This window comes from Panthera tigris, chromosome C2 (assembly GCF_018350195.1).
Source record: "Panthera tigris isolate Pti1 chromosome C2, P.tigris_Pti1_mat1.1, whole genome shotgun sequence".
Lineage (NCBI taxonomy): Eukaryota > Metazoa > Chordata > Mammalia > Carnivora > Felidae > Panthera > Panthera tigris.
This window is the reverse complement of record NC_056668.1, coordinates 4,655,722-4,667,932: the sequence shown is the minus strand read 5'-3', so window position 1 is coordinate 4,667,932 and position 12,211 is coordinate 4,655,722. Positions and strand designations below refer to the sequence as shown.

General features: G+C 54.4%; 1 protein-coding gene across 7 annotated transcripts in view; it reads left to right on the top strand.

The window, feature by feature from the left end:
- BACE2 (beta-secretase 2) overlaps positions 1-12,211 on the top strand; it is a 94,301-nt gene that overhangs the window by 8,051 nt on the left and 74,039 nt on the right. Inside the window, exon 1 of one of the 7 annotated variants that reach the window (XM_042998941.1) lies at positions 8,348-8,488. The exons of the other annotated variants lie outside the window; for them this stretch is intronic. Coding sequence (XP_042854875.1) covers positions 8,381-8,488 — 108 coding nt within the window. The 5' untranslated portion in view covers positions 8,348-8,380. Of the gene's footprint in view, positions 1-8,347; positions 8,489-12,211 lie in introns of those variants that run through there. 7 annotated transcript variants of the gene reach the window in all.

Here is a 12,211-nt window from a genome sequence, read left to right as displayed (position 1 = left end):
ACACCAGCCAGCACCGGTCACAGGTTGGACGTTTTGGGATCTTTATTATATGGCACGTCATATACCTGTACCTGGTAATACACAATCTCAGCACTGCCGTTTTAGGAAGATAGAGAGCACTGTCTGAAGAGTAAAACGGTGCTGCCCTGGGCCAGCTTCATCATTCCAGGGAGCCGTAAAGGGCGGTGGGAAACTTCTCTCCTTCCAGCACCACGATTTATACCTGGCCTCGCTAAGGCCAGGCTCGCGCTCCCCGGTGCCAGGAGCGCCTCCAAAGCGCACGCGCGCTGAATAAGTGGCCTTATTGGCGGTATGTGGGGGGACTGCTTCAGTTTGCCAGCCCTGCAACCCACCCCAGAAACAAACAAAAAGTCAGCCCACAAGCCAGGCCCTCAGAAAGTGGTGCCGTGGAGGAAAACGGGGGAAGGTACCGAATCAAAAAGTTTTCCCGGGAGCAGAGAGGTTAGGACAGCCAGGACCCTGGTGAGAAGACACGCTCCTCGGGGAAGGTAGGTGTGGATTCCAGAAGCCTCCGTGGGCATCCAGAGCCCTTTCCACTACATCAGGCCGCGCCCGGAAACCATAAGCTTTTTTCAGCCAGACAGGCCGCTGGGGAGCCGGCAGGAGCTGTGCAGTCATTTGGGAAGCAGGTGTTTGGGTGCTGACCGTAGAGGTGCTGCTTGCCAAGTGCTGGTGTGGGAGAACCTCTCAGAGCCTCAGTTTCTTCATCTGTAAATTCGACCTGGTGACTTGAGATCCCTTCAGAGGCTCTAACACGCAACGTTTACAATCTGTTTCAGTTCTGAGCGCTCGCGAAAGCTCTAATATTCAGCTGTGTGCAGTCACCCGGGCATCTGTTAAAAAGCAGAATCTGGCTCCGCACCCTGGGGGGAGGGGAGGGCACGGGTCACAGGTCACAGCTGGCCGGGAGGGACTAAGAGTGCCTGGTAGGGCTGGGTCGAAGTAGTTTCCCAGGACCCAGCCCCCGTGTCATGGTTGAGTCCTCTGCATTTTGCCCCGTTCCCCTGGTCCCCCTTAAGTAGGCACTCGGCCCCAGCCCGGGGACGCTGTTTGCGAGCGGGACAGAGGCCAGCTTCTCCTCTGCGTGGTGGTTGTCTGCGTGGAACCTGGAATGAGTCGCTTTTTTCATCTTCCTAAATGTTATTTGGTCAGTGTCTCCTCTGCGGGTTCAGCAACCTCAAGCAGACTGCCTTCCAGAAGCCTCCTGTGTTTGGCAGGTTGGAAACGAGGAGAGCGTTTTCTCCAGGGACCGTGCTCTCACGGCGCGTGTGCTGACGGTGTCCTTTTTAACTTTTCAGTCTGTCACGGGGCAATAATTTGTAAAGCGATAAAAATGAGTTAGTAGGAGAACAAAATGGAAATTAAAAAGTACGTAAATACAAGCGCTCCTTTTTCAGTTCCTGGGTGCAGCAGACATCCGGTTTCCTGGTTGGGCTGATGTCTGTTTCAAGGCTTCCTCTCCCATCCTGTGGCTACCTCGTTGCCGATCAGCCCTAACTGTTGGGCTTGTGGATCGGGCAGTCTGGGGAGGCCAGACTTCTCACTGATACACGAGTTCCAGAAAGCTTGCTCTGTAAGACGCGGGGCAAGTCAGAAGTTATTAGAAGTGGTTCCAGCCACTGATTTTGTTTTGCTGTCCCTCCCTTTAGTGGGACGGTGGTTATTTTTGCTAAAGTGGAAAGGGAATATGGTGGTGCTGGTTTCTGTGCTTCCCAGCCCCTCTCCAGTGGGGGTGGGAAGAGAGCTTTTACACCTGGCAGCAAATAGGTCTAACCCAGAGGTTTTCTATCCCAGGATGTTGTGCCTTCTCGGGGACATTGGGCACTGTCTTGAGATGTTTTTTGGTTGTTACAACTTGGGTGTTGCCACGGGCATCCAGTGGAAGCCAGGGACGCTGTTGAACATCCTGCAAGGGAGGCACGGGACGGCTCCCCATGGCAGATGATGGTCTGGTCTGAACTGTCACCGATGCCAAGGGTGAGAAATCCTGGTAACTTGGCCTGCCACCCGCGCCGGCCCGGGAGCAGTGAGGGGAGAATGCCCACGAGAAGCATCTGCTGTGGGCACGCGCCAACAGTGGCTGCTCGTGACGCCCGTGGACCTCCCCTGATCTTCAAAGCCCTGTCTTGTTCCAGCACTGCGGGTCTCCTCCTTGGGCACATTTATTGAGTGACTGCTGTGTGCCAGGCCCTGTTCTCTGGGGGGGCGGGGGCGGGGAGTGCAGTTTGGCTGCGGCCAGCAGCGTGGGAAGACGTGGAGGGAACCAGGTGAGGCCAGGCAGGCGAAGGCAAGGGCTGTGCACTGGGCAGGGTCCCTCACCGCGAATGCACGTGGGCCCTGGGTGCTGCCGACGGATGCATCGGCCTTGGGAGTAGCTCATCTTTCCTCTATTTTCTTTTTTTAATTTTTTTTTTAATTTTTTTAACGTTTATTTATTTTTGAGACAGAGACAGAGCATGAACGGGGGAGGGTCAAAGAGAAAGGGACACAGAATCTGAAACAGGCTCCAGGCTCCGAGCTGTCAGCACAGAGCCCGACGCGGGGCTCGAACTCACAGACTGCGAGATCATGACCTGAGTCGAAGTCGGCCGCTCAACCGACTGAGCCACCCAGGCGCCCCTTTTTTTAAATTTTTTTAATGTTGGTTTATTTTTGAGAGAGAGACAGACAGAGCATGAGTGGGGGTGGGGCAGAGAGAGAGGGAGACACAGAATCCGAAGCAGACTCCAGGCTCCGAGCTGTCAGAGCCTGACGCGGGGCTCGAACCCACGAACTGTGAGATCATGACCTGAGCCGAAGTCCAGCACTTAATCGACTGAGCCACCCAGGCACCCCTGTCTTTCCTCTATTTTAAAATTGCGCTTTGGGGTTAGATTTTATTAGAACAGAGTCCTTAGAGAGGCAGTGTGTGTGTGTGTGTGTGTGTGTGTGTGTGTGTGTGTGTGTGTATGCGTGCGTGCGTGTGCGTGTGTGTGTGCGTAGGGAGTGAAGAGTGGGTGGGGCGAGCTAACCATGGTTAGCCAGGAATTTCTGAATTAAAAAAGAAAATTACGGGGGCGCCTCGGTGGCTTGGTCAGTTACGGGTCCGATTCTTGATTTCAGCGCAGGTCATGATCTCACGGTTCGCGGGGAGCCCCGCGAACGGCTCTGCGCTGACAGCACGGAGCCTGCTTGGGATCCCCCCCTCTCCTCCCTCTCTCTCTCTCCCTCTGCCCCTCCCCTGCTTGTATGCTCTCCCTCAAAATAAATAAATAAAACTTAGAAAAAAAAATTTAAAAAAAGAAAGCAAAATGACGCTCAGCATGCCCAAGGGAGGTGGGACGCCAGACGACCGTTGCTTGTTTTCTAACAGTGCCTTCGGTCAGGTTCCCCAGGGACAGATGGAGCTAAGCGTGTGGATGGGTGCTGTATTTGGCAGGTGGTCCCGGGATTCATGTGTAGAGGGTGGGGGAGGGGAGAAGGGAAGGGGAGTGTGCGGGCAGAGGTTGCAGGTGTGGGCAGCGGTACACGAGCCCCCTGAGGGTCTCTGAGAGGATGCCCAACGGACTGGGGGTCCCAGGTGAAGGGCAAGGGCGCTGGGCTCCCCCACCCCCACCCCTGCTCCTGCAGGTGTGTGCCCAAGGCTGCTCCAGAGTGGGCGAACTAACGGCTAACCTTTGGCATTTGTGGTCCTACAGCTGGTTAGAGCAGGCCTCCAGGCGGTCACAGGGGCCGCGCACTTGGGGCTTTGAGGGTCAGATGCACGGAACTGTTGGCTCAGCACGGGGTTTGCTGCGGCTGCTGCAGCCCTCCCACTGGAGCTGTGGCTGGCACCGGTTAGGCCAATATCTGGGCAAGGAAAGAAGGAATACGGTTCCGTCAGTGAATGTACTTGAGGGCATCATTTCGGCCTTTCACAAAGCAGTTTGGAAACGCTGCTTTAAAATCCTAACTTCCTAAAGCGCTCTAGAATCTAACTCACGGAAGCCTCTGTGAGTCAGTCCAGAGTGTGCTTCTCATTGAGACGCGTACTTTGAACTTTTTTCCAGAAGAGGAGGATGTGATGTGTGGGCACTGAGCAAGGGAGAATGCTTGGTGGGGGGGAGGGCAAAGGGAGATGATGTTTTGAGGTTAAAAACAACCACAAAACCTCCTTTGAAGGTCGAGTGCTCTGAACCCGAGACTTCAACACTTTTGCGTGCCAGGTGCCTTGCGATGTCTGAAGGCAGTGAAGCAAGGGGTACAGGACAGGGTCAGGTCCCAGACACCCTGACACTCTCGTGAAATCCACAAGCTTACCGAAGCCTAACGATTTATCATCCAGCTGTGCACGTATAGCGTATATAACACCAATTAAAAAATTTTTTCTTAACGTTTATTCAGTGTTGAGAGACAGAGACAGAGCTCGAGCAGAGAAGGGGCAGAGAGAGAGGGAGACACAGATTCCAAAGCAGGCTCCAGGCTCTGAGCTTTTCAGAACAGGGCCTGACGCGGGGCTTGAACTCATGAACGGTGAGATCATGACCTGAGCTGAAGTCAGACTCTTAACCAACTGAGCCACCCGGGTGCCCCACCACCAATTCTTTTCTCTTTTCTTTTTTTTTTTTAAGTTTATTTATTTATTTTGAGGGGTGGGGGAGGCGGGCAAGCAGGGGAGGGGCAGAGAGAGAATCCCAAGCAGGCTGCGCGCTGCCAGTGCAGAGCCCGACGCGGGGCTCGAACCCACAAACTGGGAGCTCATGACCCGAGCTGAAATCAAGAGTTGGGCTCCACTGAGCCACCCAGGCACCCTGTCTGACACCAGTCCTTGAATGTACGCTCATTTCAGAAATACCTAAGATATGTTCTGTCGCCCTAAAGTCTGTAGACATATGTGCATTTTGGCCCCTTACCCCTGCGTGGGACCTGGTAGTTTCTGTGACCCCATCTGCCCCACCCAAATGGGAGAGACTGGTGGTCTTTGGGTGGGTGGGGTTGCAGGCCTCGAGCTGGGCTCTTTATAGAGGGCGGAGACCATCCCCACCTTCCCCTCCACCTCTGAGCTGGTGCCTCGCTGGCTCACTCACTAGCTCACTCACTAGGGGACCTGTTCATCCCAGTCCTGGGTTTGTGAGCCATGCCGCTGGCCGGACAAGTGAAACATCCTAGTGTTTGTGTTCAGGCCTCCAGGGAGGCGGGGGCCTGCCCAGCCTCCGATCTCAGCCTCACGCTCCACCCCAGCTCTGCCAGTGCCGTGCGTGGGGCTCCCAGTCAGCGGCACACATTTCCTGTGGCTGCCTGGGGGCCGGCCCCACCTCAGGTCCCCCCTGCCCCCCGCCCCAGGAGTGAATACAGACCCAGCCGTTCTGGCCCCTCCAGCCGGACAGACAGCATCCCTCCGCAACCTGCAGGGTCACCTTGCCTTCCACACGGACGCTGTTGCAGCTGTGGTTTGTGATTCTCTGTTTTTCTTTCTTTGAATGTTTATTTATTTTGGACAGAGAGAGAGAGAGGGACAGAGCACGAGCAGGGGAGGGGCAGAGAGAGAGGGAGACACAGACTCGGAGGCAGGGCTCCAAGCTCCGAGCTGTCAGCACAGAGCCCGACTCGGAGCTCGAACCCACGCACCGTGAGATCATGACCTGAGCCGAAGTTGGACCGTCAACCGACTGAGCCCCACCCCCCCCCCACCCCCCCCCGGCACTCTGGTGTCTGATTCGTTGTAAGCGAACCAAGTGTGAGATAGTGAGCTAAGGGAGATACCGGAAAAGCGGCGTTCTGAGGTCTGGTTGTCTGAAATTTCATGGCAGTGTGCCTTCGAATGGCTGTTTTTGTTGGTTGGTTGGTTGGTTTTTTAATGTTGGGCACGCCGTCTTTTCGGTCTAGAAGCTCAGGATGTTCAGTTCTGAGGGATTTTCTAGTTAAAATGTCCGCTCTCTTTTTGGGGGGACCAAAAAGAGTTGCCCAGATGTTGAACTTCTGGTTCGGTCTCCTGTCCCCATCCCTTGGTCTTTGCTTCTATGGCAGATTCTCGGCTGCCACCTTCACTTTCACTTTCGAGAGCGCTTTCTTGTTCCTCTGAATGTTCCGTTTCATGCTTGTACTTTATTCTTGTTCCAAAACTGCATATCTGCTATTTCTCTGAGGAAATTACTTGCGATTTTTTTTTTTTTTTTGGAAATTTTCTTCCCGCTTCCTGCCTTTTCTCTGCTGCCCCTGAATCCTGCCCTTAGGGGCCTGGTCTGGTCTGTGTCACACGCCACAGACTTTCTTTCCTCAGATGTCCGGGGATTAGTGGCTGACTGTTCATATTTAAAAGGCAAGTGTTGGGAGTGCCTGGCTCAGTCGGTAGAGCATGTGACTCACGGTCTCAGGGTTGGGAGTTCAAGCCCCACGCTGGGCATGGAGCCTACTTTAAAAAAGTAAATCACGTAGGGGCGCCTGGGGGGCTCAGTCGGTTGAGCGTCCGAATCGGGCTCAGGTCATGATCTCCTGGTTCGTGGGTTTGAGCCCTGTGTCAGGCTCTGTGCCGAGAGCTCAGGGCCTGGAGCCTGCTTTGGATTCTGTGTCTCCCTGTCTCTCTCTGCCCCTCCCCTGCGCACACTCTGTTTCTCTCTCTCTCTCTCTCAAAAATAAAGATTAAAAAAAAAAATTAAAGTAAATCAATTAAAGGGAAGCGTTAAAAGACCAAGAGGAAGGCTGTGTGTGTGGACCGCGTATAGAGTGAGTTTTTGTTATTTACATGCGTGCCTAGGTTTTGAAACATGGCGGTGACAGTGACCCTGTTACCTGACCAGTGAGCGATACTTCCACTTGGGTGGTCAGATCAGAACACCTTCCCAATCCTCTCCTCTCTGGCCTGCGGCGGCCTGTGTGACTCAGCCCATAGCGGTGGACGGTGGGACGTAAATTGGGGTCTCCTGGACGATTTCTGGGAAGCTTCTCCTGATCGAAACAATGGATGTGGCTGGGATTATAATTTCTGCTCCTTCCTGCCATTGATGAAGGTGAAAGCCTGTCAACAGGTAGCCAGCGTCTGACCTTGAGAGACAGGTTTGGGGGGAGCAGCAGAGATCTGACGCTGGTTTTCTGTGAGGTGTTGATCTAATACCAGTTCTCTCTAGACACTTCTGGACGTGGAGAATAATCCCCACTTGTTTGAGCCGCTTGAAATCTGGTTTTTACTTGCAGCCAAAAATGTTCCAAATGATGTGCCATCAGAAGTTTTTGGGAAAAAAATAGCTTACTAATTAAAAAAAGAAATACTTGAGGGGCCCCTGGGTGGCTCAGCGGGTTGTGTCCCGACTCTTGATTTCAGCTCAGGTCACGATCCCAGGGTTGTGGGATCAAGCCGTGCTTTGGGCTCCACGCCAAGCATGGAGCCTGCTTAAGATATTCTCTCTCTCTCCCTCCCTCCCTCCCTCCCTCCCTCTGCTCCTCTCGCTTGCTTGTATGCTCTCTAAGGTAAAAATTAAAAAATTACTTAATGCAATTTGTCATTCTTCTTAACCTCTCCCAAGAAGAGGAGGACAAGTCTAAAAAAGTCTTCTCCTTAATGTCTTTATTGCTGCTATTGGCCAGACGCTTAGGACCACCAGGAGGAGTGAGAGGGCGAGCAGACTAAGGCCCATGGGCCAAATCTGCCTGTTTCTGTAAAGTTTTATTGGAATGCAGCCATATGGATGATGGTTATGTGTTGTAAGTCGTCTCACCCTACAGTGGCAGAGTTGAGATGAGCGGGCCTAGGTGGCCAGCTGGCTGGCGGTGGTTTTGCTCACACCGGCAGGTGGGAGCTCTCTGTGGTGGGCATGGGGGCGGGGGAGCTCCCGGCTCTCTGAGGAACCCACCGAATACCCCGCAGGATGAGGGTTGAGGGTGTAGACATCGGCCACCTCCAGGATGTACCAGTCGCGAAGTCAGGTGAACGTGTTCTTCCCTCAACCCCCCCTTTCCTTTGGCTCCAGTCCTGGGGAGATCACAGGCATTATTGTGAACCAGGTGGGGAAACAGAAGTAAATCCAGTCATGCCTCCCCTTCCCCAGGGTGGATTTCTGAGCCTAAGGCGGGCCTACCATACTGGACGAGCTTGAGTTTTGTCCTTAGACAGGGCTGGGCCGATCATGCCCGAAAATGAATGAATTCCCACAAAGCTTTTGGAAGAATGCAGCCTTTGCCCAAGACTTCATTCAAGGATGGGGAAGAGCAAGTTTCAGAGCGTGTTTGAAGGCAGTCGTGTGACGACAACGTTCTACCAAAATATGACGCCATCATACAAAGGCTATGGAGGGGGGTTGGGGAATGTCTCAGAATTATGTACGCATTTGCCCTTTGGCTCACAAATTTGCTTCTGCGGGTTTACACAGGTTATGGGGGGAGGGCATGAAAAGCATCCCCCAAAGCTATGGTGATGTCACCTGCAGCCGCAAACCGTTGGAGACAACCCGGATGTTTGTGGAAAGGCGACTCCCGGAGGGAAGTGTTGGTCTACACTGTGGGACGCGATGCAGCTGTGAGTGAGGACTGTCGTTCAAAACTTCAAGTGAGGAGGGGCTCCTGGGTGGCTCAGTCCGTTAAGACCCTTGATTTCGGCCCAGGTCGTGATCTCCCCGGTTCATGAGTTCGAGACCCACACCAGGCTCCGTGCTGGCAGTGCAAGCCTGCTTTGGATTCTCCCTCTCCCTCTGTCTCTGCCCCTCCCCTGCTTGTGCTCACTCTCTCTCTCAACATAAATAAATAAGCTAAACAACAACAACCACAACAAAACATCTTCAAGTCAGGAAAGCCAGATGGAGAAAAGAGGGTAGCATGCGTCTAGGAAAGCAGGTAGGCGTGTGTAGGCGCCTGTCTCCCCTCCCCCCACCCCCCTTGATGGTGCGGGACAGAGGCCCCGAGAGCACTGCCTTTGTTCCGTCACCTGTTCTCTGCTGACAGCCCGCAGAACATTCTGCAGGCTCCAGCACATTATCCGTCTGGTATGTTGGAAAGATCAAGACCTCTCAAGATAAAGTTACGTGCTTTCACTTCCCAGAAAGCCACCGTTGCAGACTGGCTGGCTTTTATTGTGATTACAGGGTGACTGGCAGTGGTTTGCTACTTAGCAGATACTGACAAAAAATAATAAGCAATTAAAACAGGTCCCTTTTTAAGGTGATATTTTCACACCGCATTAGAAATGGCTTTTTCGTAAGAAACTCCTAAGGAGAGAAGTCTCCTGAAGATGGTATCTTTACTTATTTTAATTTAATTTTTTAGAGAGAGTGGGAACATGAACAGGGGAGAAGGGGAGAGAAAGAGAGAAACCCAAGCAGACTCCGTGCTGTGTGTGGAGCCCGATGTGGGGCTCAGTCGCATGACCCTGGGATCATGACCTGAGCCAAAATCAAGAGTCAGACGCTTAACTGACTGAGCCACTCAGGCACACCCCCAAAGATGATCTCTTTAAATGTTTCCATCATTGTTTAACTTCTGCCACCGGAAGTGGTATGTTTGCTATGTGCATAAACACTTTTGAACCCTTGGAGACCATTTATTACCTGTGTAGAAATCTTCCAAAGAATTTTAATTACTTAAGGAAACAAAAAACAAAAAACCAACCACCTAGAGAGAAGTAGCGCCTTCTGGTTAGTTTGCTAGAACTACTGATTGACATTAGGGAAGGTGAAAGTTTAGGATTCATCATCCCCATTTCACAGATGAGGAACCTGAGGCATAGCTGGTGGGTGAGCAGAGCCAGGATTTGAAAACAGCTGGTCTGGGCCCCGATCTTGTGCCCTGAACCACTGCTAAACTTGCTCTTAGCATGTAAGTCCTAGATGTATACATGCATGGGGCTGAGTACTCAAAACTCTTTTTCTTTTTTAAAAAACTGTTTCTAATGTTTATTTTTGAGAGAGACAGAGAGGGACCGAGTGCAAGCGGGGGAGGGGCAGAGAGAGAGGGAGACACAGAATCGGAAGCAGGCTCCAGGCTCTGAGCCGTCAGCCCAGAGCCCGACGCGGGGCTCGAACTCACGGACCGCGAGATCGTGACCTGAGCCGAAGTCGGACCCTCAACCGACTGAGCCACCCAGGCGCCCCAAGAATATTTTTCTTGACGGACTAACTTCTCCACCAATTTTCAGAGTCACTAGTCTGTGAGAATTCGGGTGCCCTGTAAGGGGGGGTGGGGCTGGTTCCATTCAAGAGAAACTGCTCATCGATGAGCTGAGTTCGTGGGTGTCTTGGAATAGCATAGACGCCCAGGAAAGAGGCATTCGTTGGTTCATCCGCCAGCCTGTTCGGACGCCCGGCCTTCTGGAAGATGTGCGGGCTGCCTTGTTTAATAAGCGCCTCTCCCGGAGCAGCCCCAGGATAGCGCCGGGCGGTCGGAAGCTTTATCTAAACCATAAATATCAACTCCCAGCAGCGATGGCCGGGCAGAGCCTGCGTGTGGTGTCTCCCCTTTCCCATCGGCGGGTGTCACTTACGCCCGCCTGAGTTGTGGCGCTGTCCGCTTTTTTACGGGCAACCGCAGAAGTCAGGGTGCGGCTTGGATTTGCTTGACTTTTCCCACCTGCGTAGGTGGGGAGGCGTGTGGGCACCCCCCCCCCAGCCTGCTGGCTCCCCTCCGTCCTCCCTCTGGTTCTCACTCCTGCCCGCCTCCCTGCCTCCTTCTGGTGGATGCTGCTGGAAAGGGGAGGAGGGGGAGGAGGCCGGCTAGGAGCAAGGTGCTAGGGACGCCTGTGCGGGTGGCATCTGATCTGGGTGACCGAGTGCACATGGCACCACACGGGGGGCCCCAAGGAGGAGCTGGTTTTCCTGGGACGCGGTCTGGGGGCCAGCTTCTATGAACTGCACCGCTCAGGCTCCCTTTTCCCTTGGCTTGGGATGAGGGGTGAGAGAAGCTGGTGTGGAAATCCCACCCCCTCTCCCCTCCGGGTTCAGGGTGGCTGGGCTTCCCTCCAGCACGGTGACTGTCGAGCCCTGACCTCTTCCAGGACCCGGCCCACCTTGCCCCTCCTCCCTGGGCCACAGGCCCCTGGACACCTGGCTCTGTGATCCTACCCCTTCCCACACCCCAGCAGACAGCCTCTCCCCCACCACCCCTGCAGACAGCACCCCTCCCCCCCCTGCGGACACCCCCCCACATCCCTGCAGACAGCCCTTCCCTCCTCCACACCCCTGTGGGCAGCCCTCCCCCCCTCCATACCCCTGCAGACAGCCCCTCCCTACCCCCCCACACCCCAGCAGACAGCCCCTCCCCCCCACTCCTATAGACAGCCCCCACCCCCTGCGCACACCACCCCCCCCCACATCCCTGCAGACAGCCCCTCCCACCTCCCCACTCCTGTGGACAGCCCCTCCCTACCCCCTACACCCCAGCAGATAGCCCTCCCCAGCCACTAATGCTGACAGCCTCCCCTCCCCCTGTGGACAACCCCCCACATCCCTGCAGAGAGCCCCTCCCATCTTCATACCCTGTGGACAGCCCCTCCCCCTCCACACCCCTGTGGACAGTCTCTCCCTACTCCCCACACCCCTGCAGACAGCCTCCTCTTGTGAACCCTGAGTAGAATCCCCTCTCCTGCTATGTGTGCTCAGCTTCCTGCAGCTGGTGAGGGGGACACGCGAAGCACTTTGCTTACTGCGTGAGTCTGTCCAAATCTTTGGAACTCGAGGGGCGCCTGGCTGGCTCAGTCGGTAGAGTGTGCAACCCTCGATCTCAGGGTTGTGAGTTCAAACCCCACTTTGGTCGTGGAGCCTACTTCAAAAAAAAAAAAAAAAAAGGAACAACAAAAGGCAAATCTTTGGAACTTTAAAATCAGGCACCGCGTGCCTCAGTTGGTCTCTGGCAAGTGTCCTGAGCTGCAGAAGCTCCGGGAAGCAGAGAAGACAAGGGTCATCCCATCTGTCCTTCCCGTCTTACTCTGGGTTTGGATGTCTGTGCATGCTTGCGCATGGGGACTTGGACTGAAACCGTGTGATCTTCGGGCCGTGTCCCAGCGCTGTGTGGGCCTGGCCTCTGTTAGGGCTGCATTGTGTGTCTCCCCTGCGTGCCCCCCCTAAACCCAGTACCTCCGAATGTGACTGTATTTGGAGGTAGGGCCTTTGAAAGGTGCCTGCATAGAAGAGGCTGTCAGGCCCTAGTTCTCTTTGCCCCGTGACCTTCTGAGAGGTGAGGGCGCCGGTGGCAGGGTGCACGGGCACAGAGGACCAGCCACCTGGAGAGGCAGCAGGAAGGTGGCCATCCACGG